The 18,205-nt window shown below is 44.6% G+C and overlaps 1 protein-coding gene across 1 annotated transcript in view; it reads right to left on the minus strand.

The window, feature by feature from the left end:
• Window positions 1-14,367, minus strand: part of LOC145343689 (uncharacterized) — a 32,982-nt gene extending 18,615 nt beyond the window's left edge. Inside the window, exons 1-4 of the mRNA XM_080189877.1 lie at window positions 14,232-14,367; window positions 12,604-12,934; window positions 10,310-10,543; window positions 5,723-5,864 (exon numbers count right to left, since the gene is read on the minus strand). Coding sequence (XP_080046003.1) covers window positions 5,723-5,864; window positions 10,310-10,543; window positions 12,604-12,917 — 690 coding nt within the window. The 5' untranslated portion in view covers window positions 12,918-12,934; window positions 14,232-14,367. The remainder of the gene's footprint in view (window positions 1-5,722; window positions 5,865-10,309; window positions 10,544-12,603; window positions 12,935-14,231) is intronic.
• Window positions 14,368-18,205: the final 3,838 nt, after the last annotated feature.

An 18,205-nucleotide genomic window follows, 5' to 3' on the forward strand; every position in this document is an offset into this window, starting at 1 on the left:
ACCAACTAGAGAGCAGGCCATCCTAGTCTAGCTATTGTGTAATGAGAGAGGATTCATTAGCAATCTTGTGGTGCAAGATCCTTTGGGGAAAATTGATCATAATATGTATAACATTCTGCATTAACATGGAGAATGACACAGTTAAGCCTGAGACAAGGGGCTGAACTTGAGGAAAACTAACTTTGATGGTATAAGATATGCATTGGCTAGGATAAGCTGGCAAAGGATACTTGGGGGGTTGACAGTGGATAGGCAATGGCAGACATTTAAAGAACACATGGATGAACTTCAACAATTGTACATCCCTGTCTGGCATAAGAGTAAAATAGGGAAGGTGGTTCATCCATGGCTAACAGGGGAAATCAGGGATAGTGTTAAAGCCAAAGAGGAAGCCAAAGTCAACAAACCGAAGGAGATAGTCATCAACTTCAGGAAGCGTAATGGAGGACACGCCCCTGTCTATGTCAATAGGGACAAAGTAAAAATGCTTCAAACGCTTCAAAGTTTTAGATGTCCAGATCACCAAACAACCTGCCCTGGTCCATCCATGCCAACACCATAGTTAAGAAAGCCAACCAACACCTCTACTTTCTCAGAAGACTAAGGAAATTTGGCATGTCTGCTACGACTTTCACCAATTTCTACAGATGCACCATGGAAACCATTCTTCCTGATTGTATCATAGCTTGGTATGGCTGCTGGTCTGTCCAAGACCGCAAGAAACTACAAAGGGTCGTGAACAAAACCCAGTCTTTCACTCAAACTAGCCTCCATCCATTGACACTATCTACACTTCCCTCTGCCTCGGAAAATAGCCAGGATTAAGAACCCCATGCACCTTGGACATTCTCTCTTCCACCTTCTTCCATCAGGAAAAAAATACAAAAGTCTGAGGTCACATACCAACCAACTCCAGAACAGTTTCTACCCTGCTGTTAAATGACCTTTCTCTACACCCTAGCTACGACTGTAACATTATATTCTGCACTCTCTCCTTTCTTTCTCTATGTACGGTATGCTTTGACTTTACAGCACACAAGAACCAATACTTTTCATTGCATACCAATACATAGAACATAGAACATTACAGCGCAGAACAGGCCCTTCGGCCCACGATGTTGCGCCGACCAGTTACAAAAACAATGACCCACTAGCCTATACCAATCCCTTTTCGTCCATAAACCTATCCAGAGATCTCTTAAACGCCCCCAAACTAGACGCATTTACAACTGCAGCAGGCAGGGCATTCCAATCCCTCACCACCCGCTGGGTAAAGAACCTACCCCTGACATCCGTCCTGTAGCTACCCCCCCTTAATTTAAAGCCATGCCCCCTCGTGCTAGCTTTCTCCATCCGAGGAAAAAGGCTATCACTATCCACCCTATCTAAACCTCTAATCATCTTATATGTTTCAATAAGATCCCCTCTTAGCCGCCTTCTTTCCAACGAAAACAACCCTAAATCCCTCAGTCTCTCCTCATAGGACCTCCCCACCATACCAGGCAACATCCTAGTAAACCTCCTCTGCACCCTCTCCAACGCCTCCACATCCTTCTTGTAATGCGGGGACCAGAACTGCACACAGTACTCCAAGTGCGGCCGCACTAGAGTAGTGTACAGTTGCAACATGACACTGCGACTCCTAAATTCAATCCCCCTACCAATAAACGCCAAGACACCGTACGCCTTCTTAACAACCTTATCTACTTAATTCCCAACTTTCAGGGATCTATGTACACATACACCTAGATCCCTCTGTTCATCCACACTATTCAAAGTCCTCCCGTTAGCCCTATACTCGACACATCTGTTGCTCCTACCAAAGTGAATTACCTCACACTTCTCCGCATTAAATTCCATCCGCCACCTCTCGGCCCAGCTCTGCAACCTCTCTAAGTCTCCCTGCAGACTATGACACCCTTCCTCACAATCTACCACACCTCCGACTTTGGTGTCATCAGCAAATTTACTAATCCACCCAACTATACCCTCATCCAGATCATTAATAAAAATTACAAACAACAGTGGCCCCAAAACAGATCCCTGAGGCACACCACTCGTAACCGAACTCCATGATGAATATTTACCATCAACCACCACCCTCTGTCTCCTATCTGATAGCCAATTCCTGATCCAACTTCCTAGATTACCCACAATCCCATACATCTGCATTTCCTGCAGAAGCCTACCATGGTGAACCTTATCGAACGCCTTACTAAAATCCATATATACCACGTCAACTGCCTTGCCCCCATCCACCTCTTTGGTTACCTTCTCAAAAAACTCAATAAGGTTAGTAAGGCACGACCTACCCGCTACAAAACCATGCTGACTATTTCTAATCAATTCATTACACTCCAAATAACTATAAATCCTATCCCTAATAATTTTTTCTAAAACCTTGCCCACAACAGAAGTAAGACTCACCGGTCTATAATTCCCGGCAAAGTCTCTGTTCCCCTTCTTAAACAATGGGACAACATTCGCTATCCTCCAATCCTCCGGGACTACACCAGAGACCAATGACGACCTGAAGATCTGAGCCAGAGGCTCTGCAATCACCTCTCTAGCCTCCCAGAGAATCCTAGGGTAGATCCCATCCGGACCGGGGACTTATCTATTTTCAGCCCCTCAAGAATTTCCAGCACATCCCCCTTATCAACCGTAATACTGTCTATTTTACACCCCTGCAACCCAATGTCCTCCTCAGCTATATTCATGTCCCCCTGTGTGAACACCGAAGAGAAATATTGGTTCAATACTTCTCCAATCTCCTCCGGTTCCACACACAACTTCCCCCTGCTGTCTGTAACTGGCCCTAATCTTGCCCTGACCAACCTTCTGTTCTTGACATACCTATAGAACGCCTTAGGATTCTCCTTAATCCTATCAGCCAAAGTCTTCTCATGACCTCTTTTAGCCCTTCTCAACTCACTCTTCAACTCCCTCCTAGCCAATCTAAAGCTTTCTAGTGCACTATCTGAGCCCTCCAATCTCATCCGAACATAAGCCTCCTTTTTCTTTTTAACCATCGACTCAACTCTTTTAGTGCACCACGGTTCCCTAGATCTACCAAATCCTCCATGCCTGACAGGGACATACCTATCAAGGACTCGCAGTAGCTGCTCCTTGAAAAAACTCCACATTTCGGACGTTCCCAGTCCCTGTAATCTCCTAGTCCAATCTACGCTTCCTAATTCACTCCTAATAGCCTCATAATTGCCCTTACCCCAGCTAAAACTACTGACCCGAGGTTCATGCCTATCCCTTCCCATCACTAAGGTGAACGTAACCGAATTGTGGTCACTATCACCAAAATGCACACCAACTTCCAAGTCTAGCACCTGGTCTGGCTCATTTCCCAGCACCAAATCCAATATAGCCTCACCTCTAGTTGGCCTATCTACATACTGAGTCAAAAAACCTTCCTGCACGCTTTGTACAAACACTGACCCCTCTAGCGAGCTAGAACTATAGCAATTCCAATCAATATTCGTAAAGTTAAAGTCCCCCATAACAATTACCCTATTACTGTCACTCCTAACCAGGATTGTCTCCGCAATCCTTTCCTCAACCTCTCTAGAACTTTTAGGAGGTCTATAAAAGACTCCCAACAGGGTGACCTCTCCTCTCCTATTTCTAATCTCCGCCCATACTACCACAACAAACAAGTCCTCATCAAACTTCCTCTCCGACACTGTGATACAGTCCTTGACTAGCAATGCTACCCCACCCCCCCTTCTACCTTCATCTCTACTCCGACTAAAGCATTTGTACCCTGGAACCTGCAACAACCATTCCTGACCCTGCTCTATCCATGTCTCTGAAATGGCCACAACATCAAAGTCCCAGGTACTGATCCACGCTGCAAGTTCATCCACTTTACATGTGACAATAATAAATCAAATCAAAAGTGCACGATCAGCCATAATCATATTGAATGGTGGTGTAGGTTCGAAGGGCTGAATGGCCTACTCCACCTATTTTCTATGCTTCTATGTTCCAAATTTCAGACTGCATTGAGGCATTTGATATATATAGAAACACAAGATATTTACAGGCAAGGAAGGCTATACAGTCCATCATAATTGAGTCGTCCAGAAAGATCTTAAAGACATAGGGCAACACGGTGGCACAGTGGTTAGCACTGCTACCTCACAGCACCAGGAACCCGGGTTCAATTCCGGCCTCAGGTCACTGTTTGTGTGGAGTTTGCACATTCTCCCCATGACTGCGTGGATTACCTCCGAGTGCTGCAGTTTCCTCCCACAGTCCAAACAAGTGTGGGTTATGTTGATTGGCCATGCTAAATTGACCCTAGTGTCAGGAGATTGGCGAGATAGATATGTGGGATTACAGGAATAGGACTTAGCTGGGATTGTGGTCGGTGCAGACTCGATGGGCTGAATGGCCTCCTTCTACACTGTAGGGATTCTATGATTCTTTTATCATCTAATTTTTCCTTAATAGAGTCCAGTCTCCAAGTGGAGAATGGCATTGTTTTTTGATGTGGAATACATTGTTTTTTGACATTAATATCGTAACACCTCACAAATAACCTCTTTTATATAGCAACATAGAAGCAGGGCTAAGCCATTTAGCCCCTCAAGCCTGTTCTGCCATTCAACTAATGGTTGATCATCTGCCTCAATGCCATTTTCTAGCACCATCCAGAAGGAGGCCATTTGGCCCATCATGTCTATACCAGCTCTCCAAACTAGCAATGTGGCTCATTACCATTTTCCTGCACATTGAACCTGCCTCCACAGTGCAGTGCATTCCAGACCCAAATCACTCATTGCGTGAAAATTGTTTTATCTCACGTCACATTTGTTTCTTTTGCAAATCACTTAAAATCTGTGCCCTCTTGTTCTTGATTCTTTTACGAGCGGGAAGAGTTTTTCCCTATCCAGTCCCCTCATAATTTTGAGCATCTTCTCTTAGCCTTCTTCTCTCCAAGGGGAACAGTCCCAGCCTTTCCAATCTATCCTCATAGCTGAAGTGTCTCATCCCAGGAACATTCTTGTAAACACTTTCTGCACTCTCTCCAGCATGTTCACATCCTTCCTGTGGTGTGGCACCCAGGATTGTATGCAATATTCCAGCTGAGATCTAGTTAGTGTTTCATATAAGTTCAGTGTAACCTCCTTGCTCTTGTACGTCATGCCCCTATTAACAAAGCCCAGAATATCAAATGCTTCATTAACTGCTCTCTGCCACCTCCACTGATCTTGCGCATATACGCTCAGATCCTTCTGCTCCAGCACCTCTTTAAGAATGTTACCCCTTCATTTGATTTTGTTCCTTGATATCACTAGTATCAAGAAATCTGCTGATCTTGGTCTTTAACACACTCAATGACAGATTCAACAGCCCTCTGGGATGGAGAATTCCAAAGATTTACCACTGGCTGAGTGAAGAAATTCCTCCTCATTTCAGTCCTAAACGACTTGTCCCTTATTCTGAGGCAGTATTCCTGAAAGGGGAATTTGTTGGAATTTCATTATGATCCACTAATCTAATATAGAATCAACATCATTATTCACAGCAGAAGTTTAATGTTTTATTCCATAAACTTTAGCCATGTTCTTGTTTTCAGAGTGCTGATCTGAAACCAAAGAATAATTGGGCAAAAGTACAATTTACTTCAAGTCCATTAGAAGCAATTGGTATCATTCAATCGTTCAGGTTTAGCAGCACAGATATTAACAGAAACACTTGCCTGTTGTGATTTGTTTTGTATTTTAATGCGTTCTTCCTTTGCTTTCTTGATAAGCCATTTCTCCCAGGCTGTAAGTTCAACTTCCTTAAAGTGCTGCTCCTCCTCTTCACTTTGTTTTGCCTTTTTTAATGAAGCTGTAAATCTTTGGAACAAATGAATGACTTTACACAAAATACATGGCTTGATGGAGATATCAAGTGCACGGGCACTCAAAAATATAACCACAAGAACAACGAACGATGTATCTTAATTTTATGGGTCCTTGATTACATGCACAGAAGGTAAAGGAGAAAGTGATTTTTAAACTACATCCTCTCAAGCAATGATATCCAACACAATCCAAGAGCTTTATGTGCGAGTGGATTAGAGTCCAATCGAGCACTCATATTATAGCTTCCATTTAAAGATCACAGGCAGTCAAATAAATTGACCTCAGGAATCTGTTCTCATATGTTGCCCAACTTGGAGTTCTAGTTTTGTTTGGGGTTGTCATAGTGCTAGGCCCTGTTTCTCTATTCATTAGTAACAGAATTTTTAAAATTTATCTCATGGATGCAGACATCACCGACTAGACCAGCGTTTATTGCCCATCCCCACTTGCCCTGAGGAATGTGGTGATGAGGAGCCTTCTTACATAAGAACATAAGAACATAAGAAATAGGAGCAGGAGTAGGCCATCTAGCCCTTCGAGCCTGCCCCACCATTCAATAAGATCATGGCTGATCTGTCGTGGCTCAGTTCCACCTTCCCACCCTCTCCCCATAACCCTTAATCCCCTCTCTTATCAAAAACCCATCAACCCGCGTCTTAAAAATATTTAGCGAGGCAGCCTCCACCACTTCAACGGGCAGAGAATTCCAGAGATTCACCACCCTTTGAGTGAAGAAGTTCCTCCTCAACTCTGTTCTAAACCGCCCCCCCTTTATCTTGAGGCTGTGCCCCCTAGTCCTACTGTCTTTTTTGAGCGAGAAGAGTCTCTCCACCTCTATCCTATCCATCATCTTATACGTCTCAATGAGACCTCCCCTCATTCTTCTAAACTCCAACGAGTACAAGCCTTGTTTATTCAGCCTCTCCTCATAGCTCAACCCCCTCAACTCCGGTATCAGCCTAGTAAACCTCCTCTGCACTCCCTCCAAGGCCAAAATGTCTTTGCGCAGGTGCGGCGCCCAAAACTGCACAGTACTCCAGCTGCGGCCTCACCAATGCCCTATACAGCTGCAGCAAGACCTCCCTACTTTTATATTCAATCCCCCTCGCTATGAAGGCCAGCATCCCATTTGCCTTCCTGACCACCTGCTGCACCTGCAAGCTGGGTTTTTGCGACTCATGCACAAGGACCCCGAGGTCCCTCTGCACCGTCGCCTGCTGCAGTTTTTTGCCCCGTAAGTAATAGTCCTTCCTACCATTCTTCCTACCAAAGTGGACCACCTCACACTTGCCAACATTAAATTCCATTTGCCATTTCCTGGCCCATTCGCCCAGCCTATCTAGATCCTTCTGCAGACTCTCCCCACCCTCCGCACAATTTGCCGTTCCCCCAATCTTGGTGTCATCAGCAAATTTCGACACCCTACACTCGGTTCCCTCCTCCAGATCATCTATATAAATGGTAAAAAGCTGAGGCCCCAGCACCGATCCCTGGAGCACTCCACTAGTCACCATCCGCCAATCCGAATAGCACCTGTTGACCCCCACTCTCTGCCTCCTATTTGACAACCAATCCTCTATCCACGCTAACACCCTACCCCCAACTCCATGTCCCTCGACCTTCTGCAATAACCTCTTGTGAGGTACTTTGTCAAACGCCTTCTGAAAATCCAGAAAGACCACATCCACCGGCTCTCCTCTATCCACCGCCCCAGACACATCCTCATAGAACTCCAGTAAATTTGTCAGACACGACTTCCCTTTAATGAAACAATGCTGCGTCTGCTCTATCAAGCAATTGCCTTCAAGATGCCTCGCAATTTCCTCCTTAATGACGGATTCTAACATTTTACCTACCACAGACGTTAAACTAACCGGCCTATAATTCCCCGCCTTTTGCCTGGCACCCTTCTTAAACAACGGCGTAACATTAGCCGTTTTCCAATCTTCCGGCACTTCCCCGGAATCCAGCGACGTCTGGAAAATAACCACCAAGGCATCCACTATCACCTCCGCCATTTCTTTCAGAACCCTCGGATGCATTCCATCCAGTCCTGGGGACTTGTCCACAATCAGCCCCTCCAGTCTGTCGAGCACCGCCTCTCTAGTAACAGTAATGTCATTAAGACCCTCCAGTCCTACCACCTTTCCATCACTAACACCCAGCAAATTATTCACGTCCTCCTCTGTGAAGACAGAAACAAAAAAGTTATTCAATAACTTAGCCATATCCCCATCCCCTACCACTAGGTCCCCTTTCTCATCCTCTAAAGGACCAACGTTCACCCTAGCCAGCCTCTTCCTTTCTATATATTTATAAAAGCTCTTGCTATCCTTTTTTATATTAAGCGCTAGCCCAGCTTCATAGTTTCTCCCACCCTTCTTTATCAACTTCTTTGTCAATTTTTGTTGACATTTAAACCTCTCCCAATCCTCTTCTCGCCCACTACTCTTAGCTACTCTAAATTCCTCCGCTTTTAATTCAACACTTTCCTTCACCTCCTTCGTTATCCACGGCTTATTACCTCTCCTCCTACTGTCCTTTTTGACCATCGGAATAAATTTCCGCTGAGCACCAAGAAAGACCTCCTTAAAGATCCTCCACTGCTCCTCAGCAGACCCTCCCTCCAATGCGCTCCCCCAGTCCACATTCGCCAATTCTTCTCTCATCCTACCGTACTCCCCTCTATTCAAACAAAGTACGCGTGTCCGGGAACCCACTTTCTCCTCCTCCATCTGCACCAGAAACTCCACCATACAATGATCACTCTCCCCAAGAGAATCCTTCACCGCAAGGTCCCTAATTCTACCTGCCTCATTACATAGCACGAGATCCAAGATAGCTCTCTCCCTCGTCGGCTCCAACACACACTGTTCCAGGAAACTACCCCGGCAGCATTCCAAGAACTCCTCCTCGAGCTCACCGCGTCCAACATGGGTCGACCAATCAATATGCAGATTGAAATCCCCCATAACTACGGCCGTCCCATTCCTGCACGCCGCACTTATTTGCGCGTTAACCACTTGAACCACTGCTGTCATGTGATACAAGTAAACATACACTGCTGTTCCTTACACAGGTCAGATACAATCAAATGGTTTGTTAGACCATTTCAGAGAGCAGGTAATGAGTTAAGGCGGCATGGTGGCACAGTGGTTAGAACTGCTGCCTCACAGCACCAGGGTCCCAGATTCAATTCCGGCCTCGGGTCATTATGCAAATTTCACATAGACATTCTCCCCGTGTCTGCATGCGTTTCCTCTGAGTGCTCTGGTTTCCTCCCACAGTCCAAAAGGTATGTGTGATTAGGTTGACTGGCCATGCTAAATTGACCCTAGTGTCAGGCGATTAGCAGGGTAAATGAGTGTGATTGCAGGAATAGGGCCTGAGTGGGGATTGTGCTTAGTATAGATTCAATGGGCCGAATGGTCTCCTTCTGTACTTTAAGGATTCTATGATACTAATCACTGGAGTCACAAAGTGGGTAATAACATCAGATGTCACTCCCTAAAGGGTATTAGTGAAGCAGGTGGGTTTTTACAACAATTTGATATGATTCATGATCACCAATACTGATAATAACTGGATTTAAATTCTCACCGGGATTTGAACTCATTTCTCCAAATCCGTAGTCCACCCTTCTAGATTACCAGAACTGTAATGTAATTAATGGGCCACCATATCCTTGCTTAGCAAGGACTGGAAAATTAGAGTATAAAGGCACCATGATAATTTTTGGTGCAGATTCTGACCATGTTAAAAATTATGCAGTGCCCAAAACAAATTAATTCAGTGCTATGCAGTTTAATTATATGATATCCATTGTTAGATGTATTAGATGAAGTGATCAGTTCTAGCAAGAAGAATCAATTACTACAGGATTGTATTTTCATTAGTCTTTCAGACTATAGATGGCTATTTGCAATTTACACAGTGGATTCTGAACCAGTGGAATTTAAAACCATTGGAATGGGCTATGCAATCATGATAGGTAAATATAGCAGTTCCAGTTTGTATCAATTTTAAGACAGCAACTTCTAAACAGCTTTTATCTAAAACTTTTAATCTAGAACAGAAGTGCTGAGTCAAAGATTACAAATTATTCTTTACTGGTTAGGCACACATACACTAATTCCACTTTGTGTGCTACACAGAGGACCAATATCTGAACACCCGCACCTCTTGACTGAATTAGAATAAAAACAAAAAAAAAGTTAGTTTCCATTTTCAGCTGAGATCAGATGACGAAACAGGGGGTGTTAGTGTTGACATAAAAACCTTGGGTTGGCAGACACCAGGAACTCTCACAATTTCCCCATGCTTTCCCCAGTTCACTCCTGAAGGTATAGTTGAACTCAGTGCAATTTAGAAAATTTGCACAATAATGAATTAATAAGCGATAACAGAAATGACATCTGTATGGTTGAATGATGTACCTGGATGTTTTAGGTCTCACAGGAGTAAATGCTGCATTTTTCTGTCTATTTGCGTTAGGTGCCACCTCTCTATTAGAAACTCCACCTGCGGGCGTCATGGGAGCCTCAATCTCTCCATCCTCACTTTCATAGCTGTCATGGTAAATAGGAGAGAGCAAGGAAGTTGTGGAATCTCTTGAAAACTCCAAATCACAACTCCTGTGCAGGCTTTCTCTTCTCAACCAACTTCTGCGTCTATATGGAATCAGAGTTGTAGATTAGCTTTTTACGGATGCTGTTCGGAACAAACTTACTGCACAAGACAATGCATTATTATTCCTTAAATTGCGCAGAGCTAATGACAACATGGTTCCTTTCCCTAACACTATTATGTCTGCTGAATGACACAATGTCAATGGCACAACATCTGGTTGGTACAAATTTATTCACTACATTTTAAATAATTATGAACACACTCATGCTGTACTGGTGCTGTGAAATCAGGTTATGATTAAGCAGAATCAAATTCCAAAATGACACGTTATTTATGTCTAATTGACTGAAGTGTAACTACAAAGCAAATTGGTAATAAGGAAATTACAAACCAAATGAAGAAACTAGCCCCATTTCTGAGTAGGACAACAGTCTATTTTCAACTGGCAACCAATTAGAATGCTGTTGGTCATTGAAAGGAGTGTGTGAATATTTTTTACAATACAACAAAGAGACAAAGAATTAGGTCAATAATTATTTTACTACGCATCAGAAATGATCTTTACATGTAAAATAAAATGCTGTATCACAGGCTACATTTATATAATATAGTTTCCAGGTAAAAATAAACAGAAAGCAGAACTACTGTGCTTAGAGAGGGCAGTACTGTACACAAAGTAAATGAGGACTGCAGCTCACACTGAATCAGACACGAGTCCTTTCTTCAGAGTTGTTTCTGGTTATAAGTAGCCCCATACAACGTTGTGTTCAGACAATTATGGACCAACATCCAACGCACAACAGATTGTGGAATATCAGCACAATAAAAGGACACAATAGCTTTAAGCCACAACAGAAACAGAAAATTATTGAAGTGTAGAAGTCAATTGGCATTTCTAGAGAAAAGACAAGTTCACGTTCCAAATAGATTCTTCTTCAGAAATGAAAAGATGAAGGAAGATTTCAGTACAATCAAATAAGGAGAAAAACAGATACTCCAGTATAAGAATGAGGGCATTCTTGTGAACTGCTGAAAAAAGGGGCAAATTGTTCATGACATAAAACATCATTTCTGTGAGGCGCTGAAGGACATGACAAAAGGAAAAAGGGATCTACAAAGATGATGTGAAAATAGAGGAAATTGGGAAGGGCAATGACAGAAAGCCTGTGGATATAGGTCAACAATGAAAACTGAAATGTTGGCTAGTATCTCTCTCTCTCACGAAATGAACAAACAGATCAACAGCATAGTCCCCTCAATAGAACTTGTTGTGTCAAAGATCCTACACCCAGTTCTTCAAGTCAACTTCCCTTTCCTCAAACATAAACAGTGGCCACCACACTCTACCAAACTCCCTCCCCCACCAGCATTCACTACTATAAAGAAAATGTAGACTATTAAGTTAAAAGTTGTGTTCAGTCCAGAAAGCTGTAGCACACCAAGGGCAAAAATGAAACTGCTCCTGAAACATGCATTGAACTTGGTTGATAAGAGAACGAAGGTTGAGGTCAGAATGAGAGTGAGAAGGTGATCAACAGGCAACTTAGGGCATAATTTGCAGAAAGAAAGGTGTGTTTCGCAGAACAATTACCTAATTGTGCTTTGTTTTTCCTGATGTTAAATGGACCACAGTGATAAATGAATACAGTGCATTGGGGGAGTACATGTAATTGCAGTCTAACAACAAAGAACTTCTTTGGCTCCTAGACAGTGGTGCAGGAAGAAGTGTTGTACTTGCCAAGGTTACACGGGAGTGACTAAAATTGGAGTGGAAAAACACTGAAGACCATCCTGGAGAAGATGGTCTCTCCAGGAAATAAAGCTGAGTGATCAAGATGTGCTGGAGTCATGTTGTAGGTGGCAAAAATTGCAGATGGCCTGGCAAACTCAGAGGCTGCTAGGAGACAGCATAAGAATAGGACAGAAAATCAAAACATGGGCAACAGACTTACTGATGTGAAAGGAGGAATGGGGGTGAGAACAGAATTACTGAAAATATTATTGACAGAGAGTAGAAAATCTATCAATCACTTTTGGGAGGAAAACTTTCACTGTAAATGGAGAACATTTAACATACAGTTGGCTAAAATGGAAGGTATACCTGGATTCTTTGTGTCCATGTGGAGTAGATACTATTGGCTTTTTTGAAACATTATCTTTCCAGCTCCTTGGCGTGTATTTTGATTCTTTGCTTGAAAATCTGTTTGGCTGCTTGTTTGGAGATTCATTTTCCTCATCTTCACTTTCATAACTTTCATGATAAATGGGAGAGAGCAGAGATGAAGTGGAATCCCCTGAAGAGGATGTATCACAACTCTTGGATTGGGTCTCAATCTCTGACCCACTGTTCTGCTCACATGGATCTGAGTAAGATTCCCGTGTTTTCAATTTTTTTTCACTTAACGTTGAAGACATTCTTCACAGGAACTCTTCTGATCAAAAATAAAGACAAGATCAGATGATTAGGGCTTCAAAAAGATGCCAACTTTTGTTAGAAATATGCAAACAAATTACAATAAAGTACTTTTAAAAGTTCTTCAATGGGATGCGAGTGTCGCTGGTCTGACCAGCATTTATTGCCCATCCCTAATTACCCTCGAGATGATTATGGTAAACCATCTTCTTAATCCACTGCAGTACATGTGGTGTAGGTACACCTCAGTGCAGTTAGGGAAGGCTATCCAGGACTTTAAATCCAGCGATAGTGAAGGAATTATAATGTATTTCCACATCAGGATGTTGTGTGGCTTGCAGGGGAACTTGCAGGTGGCATGTGTCTGCTGCCCTTGACCTTCTAAGTGATAGAAAGCATGAGATGTAAAGGTGCTGTCGAAGGAGCCTTGGTGAGTTGCTGCAATGCATCTCATGGATGGTACATACAGTTGCCACTGTACGTTGGTGGAGGAGGGAGAGGATGCTGAAAGTCGTGGATTGGATGCCAAGTGTTGTTGGAGTTGTACTCATCAAGGCAAGTGAAGAGTATTCCATCACCCTCCTGACTTGTACCTTTCAGACTGTGGCCAGGCTTCGGAGAGTTAGATGGTGAGTTACTTGCTTCAGAATTTCCAACTTCTGACTTGCTCTTGTAGCCATTGTATTTATACGGCTGCTTCAGTTCAGTTTCTGGTCCTTGGGAACCACTCGGATATTGATAATGGGGAAATTTAGTGACGATAATGGCATTGAATGTCAAGGAGAGCTGGCTGGATTCTATGTTGCTGGAGATGGTTACTGCCAAAGCTTGAATGTTGTCCATGTCATACTACATAATTCCCACTCCCATGAACAGAACTCCCACTCACCCGAAGGAGCAGTCCTCCGAAAGCTAGTGAATTTTACTACCAAATAAACCTGTTGGACTTTAACCTGGTCTTGTGAGACTTCTTACTGTGTTTACCCCAGTCCAACGCCGGCATCTCCACATCATGCTGCAGATGGACATGGACTGCTTCATATCTGAGGAACTGCTATAATATATAACAATCCCCACTTCTGACCTTAGGATAGAAGGTTATTAATGAAGCAGTTGAAGATGGTTGGGCCTAATACATTATCCAAAGAAACACCTGCTGTGAAGTCCTGGGACTGAGATGACTGACCTTCAACAATCACACCCATTTTCCTGGGTCGAGAGCTCCCCACCTTATTTTCACTGACTGCAGTTTTACTGGAGCTTTTTGATGTCACACTCGGTCAAACACTGCCTCGATGTCAAGGGCAGTTACTCACCTCACAGCTTTAGTTCATCTCATGTCCACGAGATCGGGAGAAGAGTGGCCCTGGCAGAATCCAAACCAGGTGTCAGTGAGCAGGTTTTTCTGAGTATGTACCAGTTGATAGCACTGTTGCCAACACCTTTCATCACTTCACTGACGAGCAAGAGTAGATTTATGGGGCAATAATTGGCTGGACTGGATTATAAACAGTACAATCACAGGAACAGGCCCTTCAGCCCTTCAAACATGCGCCAATCAAGCTTATCTATCCAACCAACCACTTATATCCTTCTATTCCCCATTTGTTCATATGGCTATCAAGATAAGTCTTAAATGTGGCTAACATAACTGCCTTAACCACCTCATTTGGCAGTGCATTCCAGGCCCCTATGGGGTATAGGTTTTCTGTACTACTGCCAGAATGTTGTCAGGTCCATAGCCTTTGCAGTATCCAGTGCCATCAGCTATTTTTTGACATCCCATGGAGTGAATAGAGTTAACTGAAGTCTATGACAGCTACGTTGCTGTAACCTCACGAGACTGAGATGTATCACCTACTCGGCACTTTGGGCTGAAGGTGGTTGCAATGCTTCAAACTTATTTTTGCATTGACGTGCTGGACTCCTCCATCATTGAGGATGGGATATTTGTGCAACCTCCTCCTCCAATTAGTTGTTTAATTATCTACTACCATTCACAACTGGGCAGGGTAGGCCTGGTCTGATTCGTTGGTTGTGGTACCATTTAGCTCTGTACATCGCTGAATATACTCTTGATCATCAAGAAAGTGATGAAAGAGGTCATTAACAGTGCTATCAAGCAGCACTTAGAACAAAAAGTACAGCACAGGAACAAGTTAACATAAGAAATAGGAGCAGGAGTAGGCCATCTAGCCCTTCGAGCCTGCCCCGCCATTCAATAAGATCATGGCTGATCTGTCGTGGCTCAGTTCCACTTTCCCGCCCTCTCCCCATAACCCTTAATCCCCTCTCTTATCAAGAACCCATCAACCCGCTTCTTAAAAATATTTAGCGAGGCAGCCTCCACCACTTCAACTGGCAGAGAATTCCAGAGATTCACCACCCTTTGAGTGAAGAAGTTCCTCCTCAACTCCGTTCTAAACCGCCTCCCCTTTATCTTGAGGCTGTGCCCCCTAGTCCTACTGTCTTTTTTGAGCGGGAAGAGTCTCTCCACCTCTATCCTATCCATCCCATTCATCATCTTATACGTCTCAATGAGATCTCCCCTCATTCTTCTAAACTCTAACGAGTACAAGCCTAGTTTATTCAGCCTCTCCTCATAGCTCAATCCCCTCAACTCCGGTATCAGCCTAGTAAACCTCCTCTGCACTCCCTCCAGGGCCAAAATATCCTTGCGCAGATGCGGCGCCCAAAACTGCACACAGTACTCCAGCTGCGGCCTCACCAATGCCCTATACAGCTGCAGCAAGACCTCCCTACTTTTATATTCAATCCCCCTCGCTATGAAGGCCAGCATCCCATTCGCCTTCCTGACCACCTGCTGCACCTGCAAGCTGGGTTTTTGCGACTCATGCACAAGGACCCCGAGGTCCCTCTGCACCGTCGCCTGCTGCAGTTTTTCGCCACGTAAGTAATAGTCCTTCCTACCATTCTTCCTACCAAAGTGGACCACCTCACACTTGCCAACATTAAATTCCATTTGCCATTTCCTGGCCCATTCGCCCAGCCTATCTAGATCCTTCTGCAGACTCTCCACACCCTCCGCACAATTTGCCTTTCCCCCAATCTTGGTGTCATCAGCAAATTTCGACACCCTGCACTCGGTTCCCTCCTCCAGATCATCTATATAAATGGTAAATAGCTGAAATATATGAAATATATAAAAATATATAATATATAACAGCTGAATATAAATGGTAAATAGTTCTTTGGCCTCCAAGCCAACACAGATCATGTTGTCTTCCTAAACTAAAACCATACGCACTTATGGAGTCCGTATCCTTCCATTCCCATCCTATTCATGTATCCGTCTAGTTGCCTCTTAAATCATGCTACCGTACCTGTTCCCACCACCTCCCCAAGCAGTGCATTCCAGACATTCACTACCCTCTATAAAAAGCTTGCCTCACACATCTCCTTTAAACTTTTTCCTACGCACCTTAAACCTATGTCCCCTAGCACTTGACTTTTGTATCTTAAGAAAGAGTATCTGACTATCCACTTTGTCCATGCCACTGATAATCTTGGAGACTTCTATCACGTCACCCCTCAACCTCAAACATGCCTTCATCGGTCGGAACATTTGAGTATAAAAATTTGCAGGTACAGAACCTTAGTTAGGCCTCACTTAGAATATTGTGTACAAATCTGGTCGCCACACTACCAGAAGGATGTGGATGCTTTGGAGAGGGTACAGAAGAGATTTACCAGGATGTTGCCTGGTCCGGAGGGTATTAGCTATGAGGAGAGGTTGGATAAACTTGGTTTGTTCTCACTGGAACGACTGAGGTTGAGGGGTGACCTCATAGAACTCACCAAGATTATGAGTAGCATGGACAAAGTGGATAGTCAGATGCGCTTTCCTAGATAGAAAAATCAAGTACAGCAGGCTTCCTTGCCCACATTTGACCTGATGCCATGAAACTTCATGGGATCAGGAGTCAATATTGAGGTCTCCCAGAGCAATTCCTTCCTTGCTGTATACCATTGTACCACTAGCTCTGGTAGGTTTGTCCTGTTAGGGGAAACAGGACAGATCCAGCGTCATGATGGTGGTGTGGACAAGGAGTGGTTCCATGACGATCATCCAATTTTGGCTTAAGTCCCCCAGATATTAGTAAAGTGGATTTTGCAGAGTCAACAAGACTGGATTTGCCACTGACATTTCCAGTGCCTAGGTCAACACTGGGTGGTCTGTCCAGTTTTTCAGACTGGTTTGATAAACTGAATGGCTTGCTAGACCATTTCAGAGAGCATTTAGAATCAAACACACTGCTGTGGCTCTGGCCAGACCAGGTAAGAATGGCAGATTTCCTTCCCTAAAGGACGTTCATGAACCAGACAATAGTTTCATGGTCACTATTTCCAAGACTAGCTTTGGACTCCAGATTTTATCAACTGAATTCAGATTCCACCAGCTTCCTTTGCTGGGATTTGAATCCAGGAGGGACGGGGGGAGAGGGAGGGACGGGGGGAGAGGGGCGAGGAGGGACGGGGGGGGGGAGAGGGACGAGGAGGGACGGGGGGGGGAGGGGGAGGGGGGGAGGTGGTTGCCAACAGCATTCGTTCTGTCCCCGGGAGCTGCTGGCTCTTGAGGCAAAGTGAGAGAAGCCGCTGCCGGGGCCCGGGGACGGTCTCAGCGCCTGTGTGTGTGTCTCACCTCCCGCTCCCGCTCCGGATCCGACTCGGTGTCTCTCGGTTTCTCTCCCCGGGCTCCGGGTCCTCCAACTGACGCGCGCTCCCTCGCTCTCTCCCCCCCCTCCCTGTCCACCAATCAGAGCGCACGCTCCTGCCCACGTGGTGACGCGGTCTCTATGGCAACCAGTCGGGCCTAGCCGCCTGGAAAAGCCTTTGTCCCCTCAACCCAACAGAGAGAATACTGGAAAATCTCAGCAGGTCTGGCAGCGTCTGAGCTCTGATAAAGAGTGGTCTGGACTCGGAATGTCAGCTCTTTTCTCTCTTTACAGACGCTGCCAGACCTGCCTGAGATTTTCCAGCATTTTCTCTTTTGGTTTCAGATTCCACAGTAATTTGCTTTTATCCAAAACCTTTGTCCCATTTGGTCAGCGCTGACCCACTGGGTCACCCACAGGATCACCCACTACCCACTGGATCACCCACTACCCACTGGATCACCCACTACCCACTGGGCCCTTCACTGGATCACCCACTGAGTCACCCATTCCACACTGGGTCATCCACTGGATCGCCCACTACCCACTGGATCACCCACTACCCACTGGGCCCTTCACTGGATCACCCACTGAATCACCCATTCCACACTGGG

Source organism: Carcharhinus amblyrhynchos, chromosome 6 (assembly GCF_965287045.1).
Source record: "Carcharhinus amblyrhynchos chromosome 6, sCarAmb.v2.hapA, whole genome shotgun sequence".
Taxonomy (NCBI): domain Eukaryota; kingdom Metazoa; phylum Chordata; class Chondrichthyes; order Carcharhiniformes; family Carcharhinidae; genus Carcharhinus; species Carcharhinus amblyrhynchos.